Genomic DNA, 26,993 nt, shown 5'->3' on the forward strand with positions numbered 1-26,993 from the left:
CTCACAAAGATCTAGAGATTTGGATGTAATGAGACCCCCGAAAGACCCCTTTGTTCTGAACCCTCATACCTCAGTACTGACATTTCAACCTCTTCTAATATGTATGTGTGCACAAGAACAGGTGTGTAAAGTGGTGAACTTGAGAAGTTTTAACCCATAAAAACCCAGTGCTACTTTTGTGACAGTTACCAAATTATGTTTTCTCTCTATTTAACCATTCTTAAGAAATTAATAAAATACCATGTATTATAATATCCTCTGTATTTAGCTTTTTTCAGTGAAATTCAGGTATTTTCTTTAATTCATTGATCATCTATTGTTCAAAAAGCTCTAATTAAAGTTGAGGGTTATTATATAAGAAATAGAGAAAATTGAAGACAAAATAAGTTTTTTTTACCAAAGATATCAATAATTGAACATAAAACCAAGTATGTCATTCATCAAACTCCATGGGTTTTACTGGTGAAACAATGTTGTAGAAGATGATGGTGTTTCTATGTTCACTACGGAACCTCTAAATGTGCAAATGGGTCATATCTGATGACCATGAAAACATGACAAACTGCATATATCTTAGTTATTTCAATGTATTGATAGGATTAGTGGCTCAGAGGTTATTAAATGCTTTAGATCAGTTGATGGTTTTGGTTGCTGGTGGCTGTTTGGGTCTTTGAGGGATAGTTTGATATAGTTTAACTGAAAGGTGAAACCAGATACTCATAGAAACACAAGCACAGTATGTTCCTATAAACCACATTCTGTATGTTAACTAACAGAACTTGCTGATAAAGGGAGGACAATGTTTCATTCAAATAAAAGGGTGGTCTACTATCTGAAATTATCAGCATGTTGTACTCACAGTCTACAGCAACACAATGAAAGGAAGTTGACTGAGGCACTAAACCTAGCAAAACACATCCTCCCTTGCTGGTTGAGGCGACATATCCTAAGAAAAGGAAAAAGATCAGCAGCAATATGGCTTTCAGAACCTCTAATCAGTCAAAGTGAGCATACAGAATACTGGGCTTTTGCCTTTTTTCTTCTTTTCTAATGTTTTGCATTGAGGGCCATGACCTTCAGAGGCATTTAGCCTGTTCCCTGGAGGAATGTTGACTTGCAGGTACCTAGCTGCCATTGCCAGGGCAGCACTGATAGTCACCTCTCAAATGGAAATACAAAGGCATGCACTCTAGCTCTATTGTAACGGAAGTAAAGGAAGATGAAAGTTAATGGGTGGATGCAGTGCATTTCTGTAGTAAAGCCAACATGTGGCCAGATCTGTGAACTAAAGACTGTACTGGTGGGTCCCTCCCAACTGTTCTTTCTTTTGGTTTGCTTGTTCTTGGATAGTGTTACTCTGTGATAGCTGAGACCAAATTCATTTTGTACTGCTGGTGCATAACAGCTGTGTCTATTATTGATTTTTCTATGGTCATTTTCCAATTATTTGTTGATAAATAATTGTGCTGTTGAACCATTTTCAGTTGATAAATTAAAATTTGAGTTTTTTTTTTAAATTTTGTACTATGGCTTCCTCTCACTGTCCAAACACAGGTATGTAAATGTTAAGAATGAATGGTTCTTCTCTATATGTCTGTGGGTGTATGTCAGGTGTATGTCAGCTGGAATAGGCTCCAGAGGATTAGGCAGTTACAGTAAATGAATGAATGACTATCAAAAATCTATCTGCTCTTTTGGGGGAAAAGTAAAACACACTAGTTATCCAATTTACAGGGCATTAATTGACTTAAACCCATTTTATGTACCATTTATGAATTAAATAATGCAAAAGCAATTATGTGTATGTTACTGCAAATATTGTTCATTTATATACTTCAAATATATCAAATGTTTCAAATGATATTCAAATTAAGAAAAATCTCTTATTTATTCATTGTAATGGTACTTTCATTTGGTCACCTGTCACTGATATTATATCCCCTGTATTAAGACATCATTAACCCTCAAAGACCTAAAATTATCTGCTGATCTATCTAATAACTTTTGAGCCACTAATTCTATCAATACAGTGAAATAATTCAGGTAAAATGCAGTTGCTCAGCTTTTTGAAAGCATTATCTTCATGTGATGCATCCATAGTCTCTGTAGTGAAAACTCCATTATCTTCGGCAACATTGGTTTAACAATAAAACGCATGCAGTTTGATAAATGACAGTGATTGTAGATGCTTGTTCTCATGTAGAATTAATTAAATATTTTGCTGAAAATGTCATGTTTTCTTTAATTTTCTCTATTTTGATAGACTAACCTTTGCATTTACTCTGAGAAAAATTAATTTGTAAGTCTGTAATACTTTAATGTGTTTGCTGTAGCATGTACAGCAGTAAAAACAAAAGTTTCAGTCAAAAAACAACTTATATAAACCAAAGTGGTTGTATTTAGTGCAAGATCAGCTAGTAGTTAACATTGTCTACTAATGCATCTAAAATTGCAATGGCTCCTGTCACAGTACTGTGGCATAAAATATTGGTTTGTCTATTGCCACAGACCAATCAAATGTTAGCATTTGTACTAGAGCCAATCAGGGATACTGTTACATGAACACAGCCTCTTGTTGCCACAGTACTGTGGTGATATATGATATATGATATATGTACTTCAGTGCATTCTTTTGGGCATTTTGCTACCCTAGTACTGTGGCAATTGATGGAAGAAATGACAAATTAGTGATAGTATATAGTATATAGTATAGAATAGGAATTATTGTTCTAAATACTCTATGTTGTTTTATAGTATTCTTTGCTCTGTGTAGTCAGTGAGGCTAGAGAAGGTGGGCGGAGCTACATGTTAAATGCAGCAGTGTGCCATGTGACTTCTCAGTTCTGTGTCAGTTCAGTGTCTTGAGTGCTGCGGTCCAAATTCTGCACTCTGAATGTTGTCCCAGTGGCTGATTTATATCAATGTCAGATTTGCCTACCGGCGCCGTGCCCCCCCATTTGAAAATCTTCAGAAAAAAAATAATAAAAAATGCTACTTCAACCAGGAATTGAACCCAGGTCTTCCATGTTGCAGTCCAAAATGTTACTGAGCGAGCTAAATCTCTGCTGTCCCTCAGTGTAATCTATTTGCTATCTGATTGCCTTGCTACTTTTCGGGACATGACAAGTTACCAGTCTACATATGATACACATGATATAACAAGGGCACTGACTGGCTCTGTGGTAATAGACAAACCGCTATTCCATGCCACAGTACTGTGTCAGTAGCCACTTTGATATAAAATTGGACAGCTTATTAAAAAAATTCAGAAATTGCAGAACAAAATCTATCAAATGAAACATTTATTTCTGCCATATGCAGAAGTACTCAGATGACACAGCAGTTGTGGCATGTATCAAGGGGAATGAGTACGGGGAATACAGGAGACTGATGAGTGACTTTGTAGGGTGGTCCCAGAAGAACCAGCTGCTCCTGATCACATCAGAAACAAAGGAGATGATACTGGATGTCAGGCTTAAGTCCCTCACCCCACTCCATGTTTACATTAAGGGAGAGGCGGTCGAAATGGTGCCCTCCTTCAAATACCTTGACTTGATAATACATAATAAACTGTACTGGTCTCTGAACACCGACCACAACATCTATACGAAGAGTCAGAGCAGGCTGGCATCATTCAACATCTGCACGAAGTTACTACAGATGTTTTACAACTCTGTAGTGGCTAGTGTTGTCTTTTACACAATGACCTGTTGGGGGGGTAGTGGCAGCAAGAGAAACGTCCAGCGCCTGAACCAAGAAGCCCAGAAGACAGGCTCTGTGGTAGGCCTGAAGCTGGACTCCGTAGAAAAGGTGACAGAACAGAGAACTCTGTCTAGACTGAGGACAGTCATGAATAATGCCAACCACCCACTATGCTGTGTCCTAAGTCGGCAGAAGAGCACCTTCAGCGACAGACTGCACTCATTGAGTTGCTCCACCACAAGATATGCGAAGTTGTTTGTCCATCGTGCAATAAGACTGTATAACTCTTTAAGTGGGAGGGGAGGTGGGAGGAGACGGGAGGAGGAGTAGCTCGGTGGGGGTGTATGGGAGGTAGAAGCTCAGGAACACTTCTGTCCTCGGGTGGGTTTCTATGTTTTTATGCTTCAATTTTTTTTTTTTTTTTTTTTTATGCTTTTATGTTTTTATGTGATAGGTAGAAAACACATCTTGTCTTTTAAGTCTACTTCTTTTTAATCTAATTTATTTACAGCTACTTATACTCTGCATTTATTTATTTATTGATTGTTGATGTGGTATGGCTGTGTTTGTGGAGCTGTGACCGCATTTTGTATTCTGAAATTCCCCTTAGGGATTAATAAAGTAAATCAATCAATCGGTCGGTCGGTCGGCCGTCGGTCGGTCGTTCAGTCTGTCTATCTATCTATCTATCTATCTATCTATCTATCTATCTATCTATCTATCTATCTATCTATCTATCTATCTATCTATCTATCTATCTATCTATCTATCTATCTATCTATCTATCTATCTATCTATCTATCTATCTATCTAATCGTGCTGTGTCCTGCTCACCTGTTTGGGATAACCTGTCCAACACTCCCTGTGATCCCAAAACCACGGAGTCTAAATGAACAAGAAAAGTAATAGTATTAGCAGAAGTTTACTTGTATTGCAAATTAAACCTACTTAGGGAAAAGAAGCAGAATACAGTATGTGGTGCATGTAGTGCTTTACACTACAGTAAAAACATGTTGGTAATCATATAGTGTGTATTGTAAAATGATACCCAGTATGCAAGTACAAGAGTATGATTAAATAGCCTTGTGTTGTTCTACAGAGTTGAATTTACAACAAATTATGAAATAATCATATCAGTCACGAAACAGTAAATGGTCAGTTCACTCACATTGATTAAAGAACCAATCCCTGCGGTAAACGCTACAGTGTAGAAGACAAACCGCCATCTGTACAGAAAAAAACAAACAAACAAAAAAACCAAGAGTCTAAACATGTTTCAAAAACATGGAGAATGACACCCAGCAGTACTGCAGTCTCTATGTACATTTAGGTCCAATACATAGAAACTCACATTTCACAGTTAACAACAAATCCAGCTGCAAAAATAAACCAGTTAAAAATATATATAAGTAAATAAACAAACTCACGATGCCTCACAAAACTTTTTGGTGTTGCTGGGTCGATCCTGGTTCCTCCTGTATCTGAACCAGGCGTGGATCTTTCTTTGGGAGAGTCCACACTGCTTCACTAAGCTCAACACCTCAGTCTGAAAACACGAGCACACACATATATTCCTTTATGCATCTATACCCTAACAGACCTAAAATGACCAACTTTTTAATGCTCTGTCCTAACCTGTATGATAATTTTTCTAAGTGGATATTTTCCACCGCTTTTTAAAAAAATGCAGTCCACATGACTTTCATTTTATAAAATATCACGGTCCAGACTACAATGGAAAAGTGACTATAAAATGGTACAACACCTGGACACATTGGACTTTTAACTGTGGACAATATTGGATTCAGCAGATGCAGACGTTTTTGTCTGTCATGACGCTGAGCAGCAGCAACAAGGTAAGTTACAAACTTAAATTAGTGTAAGTGGTGAAGTGTATTATTTATATTTCAAAGATGTCACTACCATCACAAAGGTATCTTTGCTGACCTTAATCATACACACATTTATACACATGTATGCACATATTCAATGACGTGTTCACAACACAAAGCAATAACAGACATGACTGCGGTATGGTGTGAAGCTATTGTTCTTTAATCTTTTAGTTTTTACCCCTCGGCTAACTCTGGCCAGAGGGGTATTGTAATTGTTTTGTCGTCTGTCTGTTTGGCCGAACGTCTGTCTGTCCATTCTAGCCAGGGGGTGTAAGTGTGCAGCACATTATGTTCCATGGTGTTACTGTGTGGATAAGAGGCCTATATCTGCAGCGGTGTAGATGGGTCTGATGCATCAAAATGAACAATAGTTTTCTAACAATGTCATTTACAGTCTTTCGTGCATAACCGTATTCATCAAATAGTATTAATGTATTTTTAAAAGGAATTTTATGATTTTGCATTCAAATTGGGTGTGGTTGAACAAGCAGTGTATAAGTTGATAAATTCCACAAAAAAACCCATAAAAAAACCTGTCAGTTGTCCCACCCAGATGAACTAGCTACGGTTAACTACAAGCTACTAGCTAAATACGTAGCTATTTGTCTGATGATCAGATTATAGAAAATAACTAGACATGCATGCATTTCTTGAAGGAAATGTAGTCTGTGTGCTTGCCTCTTGCCAGATTTGTGGACTTGTAGCTAGGTGCGATGTAAAAGCAAGAAATAGTACCAAAGAAGAACTGTTTATAAACAGAGGTATCAGAAGTATTCCCATTCATTACTCAGGTATTGATACTACAGTTTAAAAACACTTCTGTGGAGGGAGAAGTATCAACTCAAGCTTTTTACTCAAGTAAAAGTGTAAATGTACTGGTTTCAAAACTACTTAAAGCATAAAAGTAAATGTAAGCGGAAAAAAATGCCATTAGGACAAAAGCTTAGCCTGTGCCACAGGGGCCTATAGTGTACATCCCCACCTCCCTAAAAAGCATCTTTCTACAGGCCATAATGACTATAATGTTATATTAAAATGTTAATGTTGAAAAATATGGGATGCACTAGGGTACCTGTTTTGCCATTGAAAATGAACACATTTTACTACAATGCAAATGTATTAAAGAACCATATATGTGTACTACTGAGCATTAACGTGTTTCATGAAGCGGAAGACATGATGACTAGTTGCATATAAGTACTGTAGTGGTGCAAAAAGTAAAGTGCAATGGTTTGTGTACAAACCAATAGGGTGTCAGAACGGTATATGTTTATACTTCTCATCCAACCACAATCAAATTCACTTTATCCAGGTGGCACAATTTAACTGGACAGTTTTTTTATTATTTGAATGATGACAAGCCAGAATGAAAACAAGCTGAAATGAAACAAGAGTAACAAAGCTATTTTTAAAATGTAAAGAGTAGAAAGTACAGATGACAATGTAAGGAGTAGAAGTAAAAAGTCAGCTGAAAAATAATCACTCCAGTAAAGTATAGATAATTAAAATTTCTAATTCTTAAGTAAAGTAACAAAGTATTTGTACTTTGCTACTTGACACATCTGTTTATAAAGTTAAACAACAAAACAAACTGCACAAAAGCCATGAAAGGGGTAAAGCAAAGAAAGGGCACTTTTGGGGGCTGTAAAAGAGGACTGAAAATACAATTGCCATCACCAACTGAGTCTATCATGGACTGGGGGGGGAAGGAATGTTTTCCCCCTCAGGTTTCCCCACTCCCAGCTGTGACATCGTTGCCAACTGTATCTATAGATAGGAGTCAGTGGTCAGGATGGGGGTGGGGAAAAACTGAGGTAGGAGGGACAGTCTCCTTTTAAATACTTCAACTGACCAATTACAGCCAGGTGAGGAGAAACATGGCAGGTGCACCTGATAACCACTAACGACCTGTGGACAAGACCCAACCAAGAAAGAAAACTATTGTGGTATCTGTGTTTGGAACAAATGACACTGAAAAGATGTGAATTCACTATTACTACTACTACTACTATATATATATATATATATATATATATATATATATATATATATATATATATATATATATATATATATATATATATATATATATATATCTCTGGGGTTTTTCCAGAAAAAATTAGCAAGAGGGAGCACAGGTAGGCGAGGAAGCGAAGTGACCAAGGGCAGGGGATGGTGCGCGGTCCTAAAATATGCCAATTCGTGTCGTTTTGAACCATCAGACGGTCTACCTACTATGTTTACGATAGTTTTGAAATAATTATATCATTTTTGATGACCAGGCACATTGTCATGTGTTGTTACTGTGGTAGTTTCGCCGGGAAAAGATTGTTTTTGGAAAGACTGCATGTTGTGTAAGTACTGTGCTGCAGGGGTTTCAACAATTTTCAGAGTAGACAGTTATTTGTTAAAAGTAGGTGGCTCTTCCAAGATGGCAGGGTGGGGTCCAGGGGCAAAGCCCTGGTGGCGGGTATATGGGGGTCGAAGCCGATATCCGATACATCGTCCGATAACCGATATATTGGCCGATATATGAAATAAGAGCATTGATATACACAGGAAATATACTGTACATGAACATAAATTCTTATAATACCCAAAATATGATTCAACACAAAGAAGCAGAAGACTACTAAATTAAAATACGGAACTTTAATTAGTAACACTGTCAACATAAGGACTGTAAACCCATTGATACATAAGAAAAGGCGAACTGTAAACACAATGACATAAGAAAAGGCAAACTGTAAACACAATGATATAAGAAAAGGCAAACTGTCAACACAGTTATATAAAAAAGCAAACTGTAAACACAATGATAAATCAGTAAATTTGTAGTGTTCTTTGCTTTGCTGGTGCTGCAGCCCTGGCTAAATCTTGCACTGCAGATGTTCATCTAGCTCCTGTGGAGTCTTTTGTGAAGTGGCTCCACATCTTATTCTTCCCCTCTGCCTGTGAAATGAAAATATATACATTAAATGCATTTTGGTAATTAGCACAGAATTTGATTCTATAGTTGGCCATTTTAAAATAAAAACAAGTGGCTGCATTTAGCTGAAAGTGATAATACATAGGCTAATGTGAGGTGTTTTTAAACTAATACATTATGTGTTTTTAAAAGGCTTATTCACAAAAACATCTTACCAATATCAATTAGTCATATTTACTAGCTAATGAAAAGTTCCATCTGCAGCCACTGGGTATTTGCAAACCACTCAAAAATAAATGCTGAAGCAATGATTAAAAAGAGAAAAAAAGTTGTCTACAAACAAAAGAAATATTTAAAACATGCATCACGTTATTAGACTTAATACATGGGACTAAATTACATTTAATGTAACAATGTAGCTGCTTTCAAAACATGCAATACATAATATTACAACTAAATACATTACTTGGAACCTTTTCAAAAATTATTTGAATGAAGACATTAACTTGTGAATTTACAGGGGTTGGACAAAATAATGGAAACACCTTCACCTCAAGATGATAATGCCCCAATCCATACAGCTAGAACTGTTAAAGAATGGCATGAGGAACATTCTAATGAAGTTGAGCATCTCCTATGGCCGGCACAGTCCCCAGACCTCAACATTATTGAGCATTTATGGTCAGTTTTAGAGATTCAAGTAAGACGTCGATTTCCACCGCCATCGTCTCTAAAAGAGTTGGAGGGTATTCTAACTGAAGAATGGCTTAAAATTCCTTTGGAAACAATTCACAAGTTGTATGAATCAATACCTCGGAGAATTGAGGCTGTAATTGCCGCTAAAGGCGGACCTACACCATATTAAATTATATTTTGTTGATTTTTTAAGGTGTTTCCATTATTTTGTCCAACGCCTGTATGAGGCTCGGTAAATCCTGCATGACAGTATGAAGTGAAGTGGGACACTGTATAGTAGTCTGATACTAATGATGGACATGGAAGTTAACAGCTGCATATATCTGTATTTCACAAAGATGCAACTTACATAACTTTAAAACGCTGTATAATAGTCTGATATTAGATAATAGTGGACATGTTGATTAACAGTTGCATCTGTGTTTATCTCAAAGATAATTGACATAACTTTAAAATGCTGAATAATAGTCTGATATTAGATAATAGTGGACATGTTGATTAACAGTTGTATATGTCTTTGTTTATTTCACAGAGATGCAACTTACACTATATTAAAACGCTGTCATATGCTCTCTAAAACTTGCGTGAAAAAAAAAACCTCGAATGTTCTCCTTGGCGTACCCTGACAGCGTGTTTCCACAAGGACGTTTTTCTCATTGGGCACTAAAGTGCAGTGTTACATTGTTTTACAAAGTCACAGCTTACCATGGAGTAAAATAAATCCAGTTTCTTTTGCCGTTTTTTCAATTCTTCTCTGCTGCAACCCAGTGAGTGTGAGGGGTGTTGCTGCAGTTTGCTGATCTGTGTGTGTGAGGGAGAGGGGCCAGGTATTCGGGCAGTGTGCAGGACAGACACAGGATCTCCGCGCAGCAAAAAACTTAAATTGATCTATGGGCAACATATTGACCAACACTGATTAATCAGTGATATGCTATCAGGCTGTAGTTTCTAATATTGTGCCGGGCAGCAGAAAAGACCTGAACTGGGCTCACAGCGGAAAGTAGCCGGCAACACATATTAAAATAGCCGGTGAAAATTGCTGGCAGCCGGCGGTTATTGAAACCCCTGGTGTTGCATGTAACTATAAGTGTACGGTGTAACTGTAAGCTTTGGGGTTAAAAAAAAAAAGTCGGAATATCGGTAAGGGGGCGCAAGCCGAAAGTATGAGGGCACAGCGCCCCTGTTCCCCAGTTAAGAAAAATCCTTATATACATATATATATATATATATATATATATATATATATATATATATATATATATATATATATATACATATATATATATATATATATATATATATATACTGGAAGAGATACAAGCCACTGATATCAAGACAAGAAAGCTCCTTACCATGCATGGAGTCCAACGTCCTGAGGCTGTACACAAAGCGAAAGGAAGGGGGCAGAGGACTAGTAAGTATCAGAACTACTGTCCAGGAGGAAACAGCAAACCTCCAGGAATGTCAAGAAAACGGCCCCCAGTGACCAATTGACAAGTGAATGCCTCAGGCAACAAAAGCCCAGTAAGGACGAGGAGCCCAAGGGGCTATCATGGAAAAACAAGCCCTTGCATGGCATGTACCACCGACAAATTGAGGAAGTGGCTGATATTGAGAAAACATACCAGTGGCTGGAAAAAGCTGGACTGAAAGACAGCACAGAGGCACTACTCATGGCTGCACAAGATCGGGCCCTGAACATCAGAGCAATGCCACACCAGACAAGACCCCAGGTGTAGGCTGTGTAGAGAAGCCCCTGAGACAGTCCAGCACATCACAGCAAGGTGCAAGATGCTGGCAGGCAAGGGATACATGGAGCGGCATAAACAGGTAGCAGGCATAGTGTACAGGAACATCTGTACCGAGTATGGACTGGAGATCCCAGGATCCAGATGCGAGACACCCCCGAAGGTGACAGAGAACAAACAGGCCAAGATCCTGTGGGACCTCCAGATCCAGACCGACAAGATGGTGATGGTCAATCAGCCTGACATAGTGGTGGTGGATAAACATCGAAAGACAACAGTAGTGATTGATGTAGCAATCCCAAGTGATAGCAACATCAGAAAGAAAGAGCACAAGAAGCTTGAGAAATACCAAGGGCTGAAAGAGGAGATAGAGAAAATGTGGGGTGTGAAGGCAACAGTGGTACCAGTAGTGATCGGGGCACTAGGGGTAGTGACCCCCAAGCTGAGAGGATGGCTCCAGCAAATACCAGGAACAACATCAGAGATCTCTGTCCAAAAGAGCGCAATCCTAGGAACAGCTAAGATCCTGCGCAGAACCCTCAGGCTCCCAGGCCTCTGGTAGAGGGTCGAAGTCTGAAGGAGACACCGCCCAGGTGGGCGAGAAGATTTTTGTTTTACGATTTTTCTGTACATATATATATATATATATATATATATATATATATATATATATATATGTATTTATATATATGTGTGTGTGTGTGTGTGTGTGTGTGTGTGTATATATATATAAAACGGTACACAAAATTTTCGGTTCGGTACATTTTCGGTTTTGAAAGCTACGGTTCGTTTTTTTTTTTTTTTTGGTTTGGTACGGGAAGAAAGAAAACCCCTCAAAATGTCTTTACTGCATTTATTATGAATTTTTGAACATTTTCCCCCCAATTTTTGGAGACAATAGAATATAGAAAAACAGGAGTAATATAATTCTGCTGCTATAAATCAAATAGAAAACAAAATAAACTAGAAGCACTCGGAGAGCGCAGACCTCCGCCAAGGCTGATCAGTGGCCCCCCCCCCGTGGGCCCCCCCACCCCCGATCACCACCAAAATTTAATCATTTCTTCCTTATCCCATTTCAAACAAACCCTGAAAATTTCATCAAAATCTGTCCATAACTTTTTGAGTTATGTTGCACACTAACGGACAGACAAACAAACAGACAGACAGACAGACAAACAAACCCTGGCAAAAACATAACCTCCTTGGCGGAGGTAACTAGAGGGCAAACTCATATTCTCTTTTAACAAACTTAAGAGCAACATTGACAACAAAATGAATCAAATTATTTATTTTACGACAGCTAACAAAGTGTTTCAGCCACCATGTGTATTTATGTGTGTGTGCAGTGTGCGATTTGTCAAAAACACAGAGGGAAGGATGTTTTTTTTTGGGGGGGGGGGGGGGGGGGGGGGGGCAGTTATATACATGGGGGTACACTGGCCGGCCGGCAGCTCTCACTGCCCAGTGAAACCGCAGTGAGATTGGGTGAGCCCTGAGGCCGCAGGTCCAGGCTGCGGGAGACCACGGGAGAGTCAGGCCTGGTGAGAGCCAGCGTCTGTCTTCAAATTATTCTCTGTCTATCCTTGTTTTGTCTTGTCACAACATATTTGGGAATAGAAAGAGGTTTAGTAACGTCAGACATTTATGATCAGAAATGTTCCAAGCTTCAGCTTGGGAACTGGCAAAATGGATGCTCCTGACTTTGTGACTGGGAGATATCTGATGGGTGGAGCATCAGAACCAAAACACAAAATGACAACATAAGCATTACTTATGGGGTACCACTTAGCTTTTCAAATGCAAATATTCTGGCTGGACAACTACTGTCAGTGATATCAGTATTTGAAATGATTCCTTAATGTCCGGTGACATTCAGGGCCATTTTATGATGTTTTGAAATAGAATTCGTACATACAGCTCCTTTAAGCTACAGGTTCTATTTAACTTCTGTCTTGTCCTTCGAAGAGAGCGGACATGTTTTTCTGAGCTCTGCTAACTGCTGCTTTTTTCCTGCCTCCCCACTCTGCTTGGCCTTGCAGTGTCTCATCTGACTTATTTTACTTTTGAATCCCCTGCTTGTTGAGCTCTCGAACAGCAAATATGCAACTGATCAACTGGTCACTCAGCGCAATTGACACCATTTTTTCATCAAGGAAGAATGGCCCCGGGGAGCCTGCCGGCCCTGATGGAACAGTTGCAGCCGGATACACCTGGGACGCTTGGGACAAGTGGAGGGTGGTCTGTCTGTTGGTTCTGTCGGTGGAGGACATCGAGGATATTTACCTATTTGGATTTATGATAGCGGGACACCTTCCGATTGGTCTTGGAATGGCCTTGATCTATTGCAAAATCAGCAAGACAGCAGCATGCAAAGAGACCCCGCTGCTGTCGGTGGAAATTGAGAAGCACTTCGGAGCAGTGAGTGATAATGTGAAGGAATTACAACGGGCGGTGATGCAATCAGGGACCTAACTGGTCAAAGATACTGAGGAATGCTGAGGCCAGGTATAACAAAATGAAGTTATACGTTTCCTCCAGAAACGGCTGGAGGAATATGCATAGAGGGAAGGGAACTCCAGCCATTTCTGCGTCGTGTCTTTTCCAGCTGCCGCTGTCAGGTGGCTGCGCGAGCCTTCGCTTCCCACAATGAATTTAGATTTATTTTCACATAGTGAATGACACATGGCTTTAATATAATATATTTCCATTTTTCTATTTTAAGCCACACACAAGCCAAAGTTTTGTATTGCGCTCCCAGAAAGTTGTATTTATTTAGGTAATAAGATGAAAAACCTACTGTAATTAGACACATTCTCCCTGGCACTGGAGTCTTGTAATGAAAAATGAAAACATTTAATCAAACCACTTGTTCTGTGCTGAAGAGGGACTAATAGGGCCTCTGTTTATCTGGTTTTCCTTTCTCTTTCTTTTTCTCCACAATAACACTGTACAACAGGCTGTTTCTGTATAAAAGGTCATTGCACCAGGAGAAATGTAATAACTTTGAGAATACTGTGACATTCAGACTGAAGGCAAACAACTTACATCCCCTTATTTAGTTACAGCACTCCTATTTGTGTTAAATTATCAAGTGGCCAATCAATAAAATGCCACATGAATTAAGATGAATTTACACAGGACACAGCGTTATAAAAACAGCTATGTTCCTGTCACCGTCACTGAGCTCAATAAGAAATAGTGACATTGCACTTTATTAATTTATTTTAGTTGTTTATTTGATTTCTTTACTCTATTTATTATTATTGTGACTTCAATTTTTTTAATTTTATGTTCTTATCCTGGTTTTTTTTATCCCAGACTGTTTTCATCTTCTTTGGGTTTTTATTGTGTTTTATTGCATCTTGTTTTTATTTATTTGATCTTATTTATTTTATTCTTTTACTTATCCATGCAGCTATACTGATGAATGGTGGAACACTGAGCACTTTTTGTCCTGTCTTTTTGTCCTGTCTGTAAGCTCGATCAAGTACCTGTCTAACATGTTCAATGTACGTCTTGTAATGCCAAAGCAATCACCTAGACTGCAAAACAAATTTACCCACGGGTACAAATAAAGTAACCTTGAACCTTTGATAACAGGATTATAACTAACTGTAACTAGAAAAACACTTGGAGAGCGCAGACCTCCGCCAAGGCAGATCAGTGCCCCCCTACCAAAATTTAATCATTTGTTCGTTGTGCCAGTATCAACATTTCCTGAAATTTCCATCCAAATCCGTCCATAACTTTTTGAGTTATCTTGCACATGGACAGACAGACGGACAGACAAACCAACGCTGGCAAAAACATAACCTCCTTGGCGGAGGTAATAAACGTAATTCTTGGTCTTCTCTGGATTAAATGATAAAATCTTGGCCAACAACAATTTTCTAATTCATGTTTCTTTTCCTTTTCCTCCAACATACAACCAGTGCTGTTTTAGTTTGTGAATGTATCTTTGAATGCTTCAGAACATTTCATCTAAAAACTAAAAAAGCACTCAGAGAGCGCAGACCTCCGCCACGGCAGATCTGTCACCCCCCCCCTCAGTCACCACCAAAATTTAATCATTTGTTCCTTGCGCCAGTATCAACATTTCCTGAAATTTTCATCCAAATACGTCCATAAATTTTTGAGTTCTCTTGCACACGGACAGACAGACAGACAGACAGAGACAAACCAACACCGGCAAAAACATAACCTCCTTGGTGGAGGTAACTAGAAAAGCACTCGGAGAGCGCAGACCTCCGCCAAGGCAGATCAGTACCCCCCCCACCACCATCACCCTCACCACCAAAATTTAATCATTTGTTCCTTGTGCCAGGATCAACATTTCCTGAAATTTTCATCCAAATACATTCATAAATTTGTCAGTTATCTTGCAGACAGACAGACAGACAGACAGACAGAGACAAACTAATGCCGGTAAAAACATAACCTCCTTGGCAAAGGTAATAAAAAGGTTTACGGCCGGAACCAAATGATACTAAGTTTTCCTATGACCTGACGTGTATGATATGTCATATATGTTATTTGTCATGTTGTACAGGTTGGAAAGAGATGATGAAAAACAAAGACAAGTTTTAAAAAATCCTATGAATGTGTTTTTTAAATCTTACAAATAAATGAATCTACTTCATTCATTCATTTTCTGAACCTCACTAGGGTCACAGGGGTCGCTGAAGCCCAGCCCTGCTACTTATGGGCGAAGGTGGGGTACACCCTGGTCATGTTACCAGTTCATCACAAGGCTGACTAAATCTATTTCCTTTATCTATTATAGAGCAAGGCAGGTTTCAGACAGTGCTGCTGCTCATCCCAGACACATGGAAATAGAGAATGAATTTGCAAATAAGTAAGGGCACACAAAGGCAAAAACACAGCGATGCATATATTATGCATGGGTATACACATATACATACAAACATACCAATATTTCCCAGGACATTGTTCACTGTTCATTTTTCATTTGATATGTTGAGTAATTTTGTGTTCTGACAGGTGCAGAGCCTAGCTTGTTGGCGCAGGAACATCAGTGTGGCAACATTAGAGAGGAGGGTAGAGAATTTAAACCATCTTTGTTACTTATCTGCGCTTGTTCACTGATAACATGAATAGTAAAAAATAAAATCCAACTATTATCCAACCTGTGCAATTTTTGAATGCAGATGAATTCATACAGATGAAATGAACAATTTTACAAAAGGAGTACATAGGTCATTATAGGTCATGTTGATAATCAAGGAAAAATAAGCAGCGTATTTTCAAGTCAAAATTTAAGGAAGTGACAGTCTGTCACAGGGTAGGATTTACACACCTTACAAAAAATAATAATTTCCTGTATGAGGACTGACAGTTGTTTCTTAAACACTTATTCTCAGTATCAGATGTAAAATCTATCTGTGGACTTCCTTGTTGCAGACAGTTCCTTCATCAGAAGCAACTGACAACTCATCCAAATAAACATGCCAGATCTGCTACCACACCCCACTACTATAATAACACTCAGTTACTGGCTCTATTCATGCATTTTCACCTTTTTACCTCTTTTCTTCTGACAATCTCAGAACCTTAGATGGACCGCGCATCAACTCTGCCATCTGAGAAACTATTTTAAATGATTTAATACATTTGGAAGCTTTTAAGCTGTTTTTAAAATAATAATAGTAGGATACTGAGAGGTGACAGGAAAGTAGGTCAGGAGAACTCAGGATGCTGCTGTTCATGGTCAACTTGTTAAACTCAGAACCCACAGAGATGCCCCAGAGTTAGAGTTAACCCTAACTCTAACCCAACGTGAAAAGGGTCAAACAGTTAAAACAGAAGGAACTTCAGTCATCGGTGTGTAAACCATGATGCAACAAGACACACCTTTTGGTACCACTTTACAGTAAATGTACACTTATAAAGGGTAAATGCGTAAGGGGATTACTAGATAGGCTGTTAACACTTTCTGAATCATCAGTGAGCTGGACATTAAAAGAAAGTTTTGTAAATAGATTTGAGCTCATGATTTGGCAAAATTAAGTTACTACTGCACATTGTCAGTGCTAACATTTAGTAATTAGTTATTATAAGTGTTAGAAGATAACCTTATTGAAAAGTGTAAAATACATTAATTAATGAGTTAATTTAATCTAAATCCTGCAAACAGAGTTCATTAATTATTAATTTGTTAATATGACCTACATTTTGGCACTTAGGTACATACTGGTGGTGGTTAAATGGTAGTAATTTATCAATAAATGGCTAAAATGACACAGATAAAGGTGATAGCTATAAATAGTATAGATGGAGAAGACAACAGAAGCTCAGTTAATGAGATCTGAGGTTTGACAGTGGAGATAAATGGGGACTCACTATTTGGCAAACAACATGTCACGATTAGTTTACTAAGGATTTAGTAAACTACCGTTTACTAAGGATTTATAGTTCATGATGTGTTTATAAACCATGTTTTAACCTTTTTCAGGTGGTACCAACATCTTCATGTCAGGTGTGTTAAAAGCCTAACATGCACAAGTTTTCAGACTCAACATCCAAAGGATGTGACAGCAAAATCACAAGAAGAAGCTGTTTCTTAAGTAGTAGCTAAACAAAACGGAGACATAATAATCATAATAATAATAATCCAGATACCTAATAAAGACCTAAATACATACATAATAATTATTAATTAATTAATTAATTAATTAATTAATACAAACTTGTGATGGCAGCCGACGGTTTTGCTTGTAGAAGGCCTCCAGCTTTGGTATAGAAGGGGCAAGAATCCGGACCCGGTCCTTCACACCTAAATATTTGCTCAATGGAACAGCAATGAGTCTGGAAAAACAGGGCAGAGGTAAAAACATATATTTCCACATCAACTTTAATCTCAACAGCACAACGCACAGGATTATAACTGTAGTGAGACGAATATGCGATGGCATCAACAGCTGTTCAATGTCATCCTACAACAGGAACATAGAGAATAACAGGCCCTCAGAGCCACTCCCATGGGCATATTGTGACATTTGACCAGACAGCCTTTGTCACCAGATGATATGGCATCAGAGACATTTGATCTGCTTGCCTGTTTGTGAGTGTTATAGATATGGAGACCAGATCACAGAAGAAGCACAATGTGAGCAGAAGCTTTGGAATTATGTTGTGATGATTGTGTGTGTACGTGCATATGTGTGTGTGCGTGCATGAATAATCACGTGTGTAACACTATCTCAGAGATAATCAACGTGAAGAGGGTAGGCAGGGAGAGATCAGAAAGAATGAGAAGGTCAGGGCAGCTTCATGCAGACGTCCACATCGTCTCTGATTTCACTGTTGTCCCTTAACAGGACACAGCTGCAGAATGGGACGACAACATTAGACCAGACACATCTTGTCACCTTTCAGCTGACTGACACATGCTTATACTTTAATAGCACATGAAAGCTTACCTGTACATATCCACCACAACAACACACAACTAGACAGACTACAAAAAAACTTCAGACAACTCAGGAATGAGGCAGACAGTGACAGTGATCTTGCACAACACGTGTCATGCAAGTTCACAAAACTTGAAACATTAGGGTAGATAATAGATAATACAGTAGCTGATAAGGAAAATACCTAACAGCACAAAACCTGTCTCCTATCTGTCCATCCATTCCTGTTCTACTACTGACAACAGTTTGCTAACTGAAAAAACTATAGCTGATGGGACAGAAGGTAAATGTGAAGAGAAGCTGTCATTTCAATTTTAATGATTTATTTGTCCACACACGTAGCTCAAAGAAAACATACACAGGTTTTTACAGACTATTTGACCATCCATTTTAAACAAAGCCAATGTTAATTATCTCACTTCTCAAAAACTTTCCAGTACATAGTATCTTGGAAAATACTTCTCTCTCTATGTACCACCATCATCACACAAAATACAACAGCATGGAGTTACCCTATTACAGCTAACATGAACCTATTCAAATGTAGGCATGTGGCTGCTCCGACAATGCTTAAGACCAAAGACAAAAGATTCTAATCTAGCTGGTTTACCTGTTGAAGACAATGTAAAAGCGATCCAAGCCTCAATCACCTGTATCACTGTGAGCCAATCATATCACTTTTCCTTATTTCAGCTACTATCAGCCTACCCTAATGTAGCTACCACAGGGAGACCCTACTATAGCTAGAACTAGACAAACGTGACAGAGGTAGAACAGATTAGCCTGTTATTGCTAGCAAAGACCTATTCTAAAACAGCTACCTTGAACCTGCCCTACTAACACTAGAACAGGGCAACCATTTAATAGCAAACTAAAAACAAAATGCCCTATTATTGCTATAATGGAATGAACCAATAATAGTTAGCTTAGGGCTACCCTATTATAAGTAGAACAAGACTACTCATCATACCTATAAGACCTAGAACCGGACAATCCTGTTACAGCCTGGACCTATTCTAACATAGCTAACATGAGGTACCTTGTTATATCTAGGTATAGTTTATATATTCACCCTTAATTTACCCCTCACAGAAGATGAACCTATTCTTATTATTACTAGCATGTTGACCCGTGGCAATCCACGGGTTCTAGAGGTAGTGGAGTTGATAAAAGGAGCTGAGCTAAGCTTACTGGTATAATACACAGATTAGGGAAAATATAACGGCCCTCATTTTGTTTTGTGTTGAAATCAAAAGTAACAGAAAAGAATGCATTCATAGTTACATTACATATTTCTTGAAAAGGGCTTTACATCATTACTGTATGACTTCATCTACATTCATATGACTTGATGAGTTGACTAAGCTTACTGGTGTAACACATTAGGAAGAAATATAATGGTCCTCATTTTGTTTTGTATTGACATCGATGTGGACCACAGACTTTTACCCAGGACTGAACATGACGGTTTGGGAATTTTATTATTCCTGGTACCAAGTGCAGGCAGCATAAGACTTTTACACAAGACTGAACATGATGGACGGCAGTGACTCACAATAATGCCGGTCAGTATGGCAAGCTGTGTTAACATTTAATAGCTAGCCTGGATATGTATTGCAGATATCTGTAATTCAATTCTTCCTTGTCAAAAAGAACATTTTAGATGTCTACAATGACATTCTTCCTACGAGAAATGACGTTACTTTTGCCATTCATGTGTATTGAGCTTTCAATTTAAGATTTCCACAATTACATTTTGGATATCTAGAATGTTCATTCTAGATATCCAAAATATAACTGTAATTGCAATAATTGCATATAATTGCAATAGAATTTGTCCTTGTCAAAATGAACATTTCAGATACCTACAATGACATTCTTCCTATCCACAACTGTCATTTCAAATATCCAAAATGAAGAACTATTCCAGATATCCAGAATGTAATTTTGAATATCCAAAATACATTGTGACTAGTAAAAATGTCATTATGGATATCCACAATTTATATTATGACTAGTAAAAATGTAATTTCATATTTCTAAAATCAAAATCAAGAGTAGTAAAAACATAATTTCAGATATCCTTAAATGTATTGTTGATATCTGTTGATCGATAGACAGGACGCCATTTTAACATAAAAAGGGTTATTTTTTTCTCTCTCCACAAATCCCCTGATTAAGGGCTCCTTCAGTTTCTTGGCATGATTTTGGATATCTAAAATGACAATGACAGGGAAACCTACTGGAGAAAGCGATGTCATAATAGGCTACTAAATGTCAAAATGGCTCTCTTGAGTTATGACTAGTAAAAATTGGATTGTAGATATCTGAAATGTTCATTTTGACTAGGAAGAATTCAATTGTAGAATGTTCATTCTAGATATCCAAACTGTAATCGTGAATATCTGAAATTGAAAGCCCAATACACATGAATGGCAAATGTGACATTTTACTAGTCATAATACAAATTGTGGATATCCATAATGACATTTATACTAGTATGGAGGACCGAACCTGCCATACTGAAAAATACATACAGAAATATAAAAATGGCTTGATAAATTAATTCATGCGCCAATAAATGATACAAAGAAATTTAAAAGGTATTTATTTAACTTAACATTTCATTTTCTGTACCATTTATTTATTTATTTTGTCCTTATTCATATTTTTCCTTAATTTTTATCCCTGCATTTATTTTTGTGCTGTTTTCTATTTACATTTTCTTTGTTGCTTTTCTTATTTATTCTTGAATAATTATAATTATGAATTACAGATATCTGGAATACATATCCAGTCTAACCATTAAATGTTAACAAGGCCACTTATACATTTTAAGGATTTTAAGATATCTTGAATTGAATTTTGACTGGGAGAAATAAAGCTTTAGATATCTTTATTTTAACATTCTGACTAGTCAGAATACAATTCTGACCAGGAGAAATGCTACTATGACTATCTAAAATGTGATTTCAGATAGGAGTGATAGATAGGTCAGTGATTTGTTGAACTCCAGTCCGTATGATTAGAGTCTGCACAGAACGGTCTGTCAGCGAGTTATGGCAGGGGTGGTGATGGAGGTTGTTAACAACCTAGCAACAAAGCTATTGGTTGAATTTAGGAATGCAAATTATCGATCAATTCATTAATCGTTAGTTGGTTGACCTTATCGATCAATTAATGATTAATTGATAAGTGGCGATTTTCCTGAGAACCTGAATTTCTTTTTCAAGACGGTCTATAAGAATAAAAGCTAAATATTGATTATACACTTCATGAAAAAAGCACGTCATATTCCTTAATGATTGATTTATTGAACCCTTGGATACAGTCAGTGTTTCCTATGGAATTCATCTGTTGATTTAGCGGTGAGTGATGGGCGGGGGTTGCACACACGTGCATTTCACCGGTGTATGTGGGGGTGCACGTGCGTTTTGTGGGGGGGGTTAGTACTCACGCGCGCAGTACAGCCAGGGGACGTCACTTTCCGTCCTACTTCCAATACTATGGGGGTACGATGCAGTCCGTCCCCCCACAGAAGTGAAAGTGAAACTTTTCACTGACTGTAGACTACACCAACCTCCAGGGAAATCGCTCCGATACCAACCCCGCATTTGTGCATGTATTTATTCGGGGGTGTGCCGCTCCTACAAACAGATGGGCTGGTCTGTGTTTGGCTCCATCATGTCCATAAAGACATTCTAACTCATCAACGCCATGATCCGGTTCAAAGACCGCCTATCCCTGCCGCAGCGTTGCAACAAACCATCAGCCTTCGGACAGGTGTGGATGGGCGGGGAAAAGGGCAATTAACCGACAATTAATAATTTAATCGAGCAAATTCTTATCGACAATTAATCGTTAGTAAATTAATTGTTTATATCCCTAGTTGAATTCATACCAAACTGGGGTTATAGATTGCAAGTGACCAAGAATAGATGTCATTACATTTTGGGAAAAGTAAATTAACGTTTACATTTTTAGGAATTTTCGTCATCTTTTTTCCCCCCATATACTTATAATGGGCAAAATTTCACATGTCTATAAAAACATCAACTTTGTTTCAATTTACTTCAAACTTGGCGCATATATAGAGGCAACTGATATGCTGACATCAGCACATGATGTCATCAGCCGGATCAATGCCAAAATAAGCTATAATACGTGTGTGTGTGTGTGTGTGGGGGGGGGTGGGGGGGTGGGGGGTTGTTGTGCCTGGCACCACTTGTTACCCTGCCCCCGAAGGAAGGCAAGGGGTATTGCTTTTAGTTTGGTTTGTTTGTTTATTAACACTCTAGCAGCAAAACTATTAGTTCAATTCATACCAAATTGGGTTTATAGGTTGCCAGTGACCCAGAATAGATGTCATTACAATTTGAGAAAAGTAGGTCAAAATTTCTTTTAAATCATTATTTTTTCTTCCCCTTTACTTAGAATACGTGCGAGGGGCAGGATTTGTTGTGCCTGGCACCACTTATCATTGTTATTATTATTATTACTGTAGTGTGGGGCTATCCTTTTAAGAAATATTGCTAGACAGAAATCTCTTAAGCAATACAGAATATGCCATATTTAGCTTTTTCCCCCTAAGTACATCATTAACACGTCCTGCAGAACAGACTGCATCCCCTAATGTCATTGCTATAGAAATGTTTTGACCTTTTCTGAGAAGTCTCTAGATGGCTCACTACATTTCTCATAATAAGCACTCCTGGGACTTGACTTAAAGTTTTCTTCATTTGTCTTTTTTCCTGCTGAGCACCCAGTGGTTGGTATCTGCACACTGTAGATGAGGATGCTGAAGTCATTTATTTTTCCAGCAATTAGTACTGGAATCATGAGCAGCCATTCACCATCTAAAAGCTACGTTCATACTATTAACTCTAGTTTGTCAAAGGCCTGCATTAAGTGCTGAACCAGGGGTACGTTTCTGGGTTAAATAGTGAACGCAGCTGTTTGCGCGCCCCTCAACGAACCCAAAATCTGTTTCTGCGCTCATTTCATTTGCTAAGCCATTGTTCACTCACTATTTGCGTTGAAGGGTGCACTAAACAGGTGCGTTCACTATTTAACCCAGAATGAACGCCTCCGCTCCCGCTGTTTCCAGTCATCTGATCTGACAGCATTATGGGTTGAATGAAGACATATTAGAGGATATCTGTGAGCCCGGATCTGTGACCTCCTCCCTTACCCTCACCTGTTTGGATGGACCTCCTCACCCTCATCTGACTATAGATGACTGCACCTTAGCTGTCTGCACCAACCCCCCCAACACACACACACACGCACACTCTGAACTGAACAGAATTATTTACACATACATATGGTCCGGCTGGACGTCTAAGGATGACCCCAGTTATTCTGCACTGGTGACTTTATTAACGGAACTCTAAATGGTCACTGTTGGTCGTAACCACGGCAACAACAGGACAAACAGATTGTATAGAAAAATGGAACTCTGTTCCGTTCCTCTCATCCACACGCTCATATCTCATTAGGCGCACGCACAGACACACACACCCCCGCTGGTGTGTGTGTCACCAGTTCACTGGCAGTGGTCCCATACGGTTCTTATTCATTCATCTCAAAGCCACACACACTTTGTCCTGAACTAATCTATATTTACCTCCGCCAAAGAGGTTATGTTTTTCCCGGCGTTGGTTTGTCTGTCTGTCTGTCTGTCTGTCTGTCAGTGTGCAAGATAACCTGGACGGATTTGGATGAAAATTTCAGGAAATGTTGATACTGGCGCAAGGAACAAATGATAAAATTTTGGTGGTGATCGGGGGTGGGGGGGGGGCACCGATCTGCCTTGGCGGAGGTCTGCGCTCTCCGGGGAGGCACTGATCTGCCTTGGCAGAGGTCTCCGCTCTCCGACTGCTTTTCTAGTTATCCATAAATCCATAGAAAATAAAATTCAGTGAATGGATCAGTTCTCACTCGGTAAATTCGTTTTTATCAGTGCAAAATGTCCATGGAAAAAATCTGAAATCATTAAAGATGTTGTCAGACTTGTGTTAAAATCTTCTTCTACAAATGTAAATAATTTTTCAAAGGAAATACATGACAGAAATGAAGTGAAATGAATCTACAAGAATACAGCCTCCTTCTAGCGCGGACCTCTGAGGTCCGCGTTAAAATCAGCTCTTTAATGAGGAACTGAATGAGCGCTCACTTTTAACCAACTAGCCCAGAAACAGGATAGCGCATTTTGCGTTGCGTTGGGGTTAACGAACTAACGAACGAACGCATTTTGCGTTGCACTAGTTGTTAACGAACAAAGAGCGAGCCCAGAAATGGGACAGCGCAAAACGCATTAAACAGGTGCATTTTGCGTTGCGTTGGGCTTAACGATTTAACGAACTAGTGCAGAAACGAGCCCCAGGTCCTTCTGGGAGTTTCTACACAGTCAGCATCTATTTCCTTCATTCTTATCCTGGCCGGGTTGGCAAACCACACAGCCAGCAAGACCAGCCCAAATCAAAAAGAAAAATAATAAGGAAAAACACGTTTGCTGTGTCCTAACAGTAAATTAATTACAGTGTGTATAATATTTAAGTAGGGATTCACCAATACATGAACTAGACATCCATATAGGCCAATAATTGCTGATATCACCCAATATTTCCTGATATTGGCATATAAGATTTTCACAAATGGCAGTGGCAGAATTGTCTATCATATTCATTCATTGATAGTCTTCCAGAGGGTCTGGGCAGTGGTTGGGGTGCCAAAGCCTATCTGGCCTACCAATAGGACCAATGGGTACAGCTGCCTACAGGCAATTTAGATTGACCCTTTCATGCATGAATTATTAGTAATTATTCATTCATTCATTATCTGAACCCACTTTATCCTAACTAGCGTCACTGGAGCCTATCCCAGCTACTTATGGGCTAAGGTGGGGTACACCCCGGACATGTCACCGTCATGGGACTGACATATAGAGACAAACAACCAATCACTCTCACATTCACACCTATGGGCAATTTAGATTAACTGATTAACCTATCAGTGCATGTCTTTGGATGGTGGAAGGAAGCCGAAGTACCCGGAGATAACCCACACAAGACATGGGGAGAACATGCAAACTCAACCCCTTTGACTGGTGTTGGAATTGAACCCAGGACCTTCTTGCTGTGAGGCATGAATGCTATCCACTGCACCCCCGTATCACCCTAATTAATACTAATTAATAATTCATTAATAACAGGAGGTAGAGCGGGTCGTCCAATAGCCGAAGGGTTGGCGTTTCGAATCCTGCTCTGTTCTAGTCATGTGATGTTGTGTCCTTGGGCAAGACACTTCACCCACCACCTCCAGTATCATTCACACTGGTGTAAGAATGTGTATGAATGTTTGGTGGTTAGTGGTGTACCGAACCGTTTCGGTTCGGGGCCTTCAATACAATACGGAGGTGTACTGAACAAATACATGTAGTTTATGTGAAGAACACAAACACTGGCCACAAGCACAACCCATGTGCAGGGTTTCCCCAATATACATTCGGCAGGCTGAGGCATTGATGGGGGGGGGGGGCATGAAAACAGAGAGTGTAAGAGGCACAAAAGCCAGGTCAGATGTTCAAAGCGTGTTAAGACCCCCACAGAGTCAAGCATACTTGACTCCGTAGACGTCTGCGCATACTTGAGGCAGACTTGTCTGTGCAAAGCTCAATTTTTACGATTGCACGGACTCTGTGTACACGTACACACAATGTAGGATGATGTGAATGTAGGAAATTGGTATGCTCAACCATTAAACCTCAAACCTCCTTGCCACTCACAGTACACGCACAGTGGGAGCCTTTAAGTTTCACTTCCGGTTTTCGGTAGTTACAGAGCTTACCCCCCGTACTCCCCCGTTCACTGGTCTCCTTCACTATACTGAAAATGTACCAAACCAAAATTTTTCTGTACCATTACATCCCTATTGGTGGTGGTGAGAGGGGCTGTTGGTGCAGATTGGCAGGCACGCTTCCATCAGCCTGCTCTTTATCATTTCCCAGATATTCATTGTAGTGGATTCCATGCATAAACAGCTTACATTTAATAGTTTTAACTTTTTAAGCATAAACACATCCATGAAGCTCTTTCCACAAAGAGAATATATCACTGATTTAAGAAAATATATAATTTCAGTGTAAAATGTAAACTACTGTACCATTGTTCCAACAATGTCTGTTGTATTATATCAAAGATTTTTCCATATATTTGTATGTTTGCATTAAATCTTAGGCAATGTGATGTAGGGCTAAAAGACTTTAAAATACTAACAATCGTTATATTTATAATGAATAATTCTTGGCCAACAATTTTGTACTTGGTGCACTTCTTAAAGGCGAACCATAAATATTACAAACTCTGTGATCAAGTGAGTTAAGCACAGTGTATGTTACAGTTAATGGTGACAAAGCAATGTTTGGTCATTCCTGTTATCCACCAACATTTTGGTCATTATTGTAGCAAACCAGCCGATTTTCCACATTTTTATCATTTGATTAGAATATTAATATGTTTAACTAGCTCTTGAATATTGGTGAAGCTTAGGACCTAAAGAGATAAAAATGATCAAATAGAAGAAAACAGAA

At 38.8% G+C, this 26,993-nt stretch overlaps 1 protein-coding gene across 2 annotated transcripts in view; it reads right to left on the reverse strand.

The window, feature by feature from the left end:
- Window positions 1-26,993, reverse strand: part of cers4a (ceramide synthase 4a) — a 47,425-nt gene that overhangs the window by 14,534 nt on the left and 5,898 nt on the right. For both annotated transcript variants that reach the window (XM_030132114.1, XM_030132116.1), the window contains exons 3-6: window positions 17,681-17,798; window positions 5,130-5,248; window positions 4,871-4,928; window positions 4,537-4,587 (exon numbers count right to left, since the gene is read on the reverse strand). In XM_030132114.1, coding sequence (XP_029987974.1) covers window positions 4,537-4,587; window positions 4,871-4,928; window positions 5,130-5,248; window positions 17,681-17,798 — 346 coding nt within the window. The remainder of the gene's footprint in view (window positions 1-4,536; window positions 4,588-4,870; window positions 4,929-5,129; window positions 5,249-17,680; window positions 17,799-26,993) is intronic.

This window comes from Sphaeramia orbicularis, chromosome 4 (genome assembly GCF_902148855.1).
Source record: "Sphaeramia orbicularis chromosome 4, fSphaOr1.1, whole genome shotgun sequence".
Lineage (NCBI taxonomy): Eukaryota > Metazoa > Chordata > Actinopteri > Kurtiformes > Apogonidae > Sphaeramia > Sphaeramia orbicularis.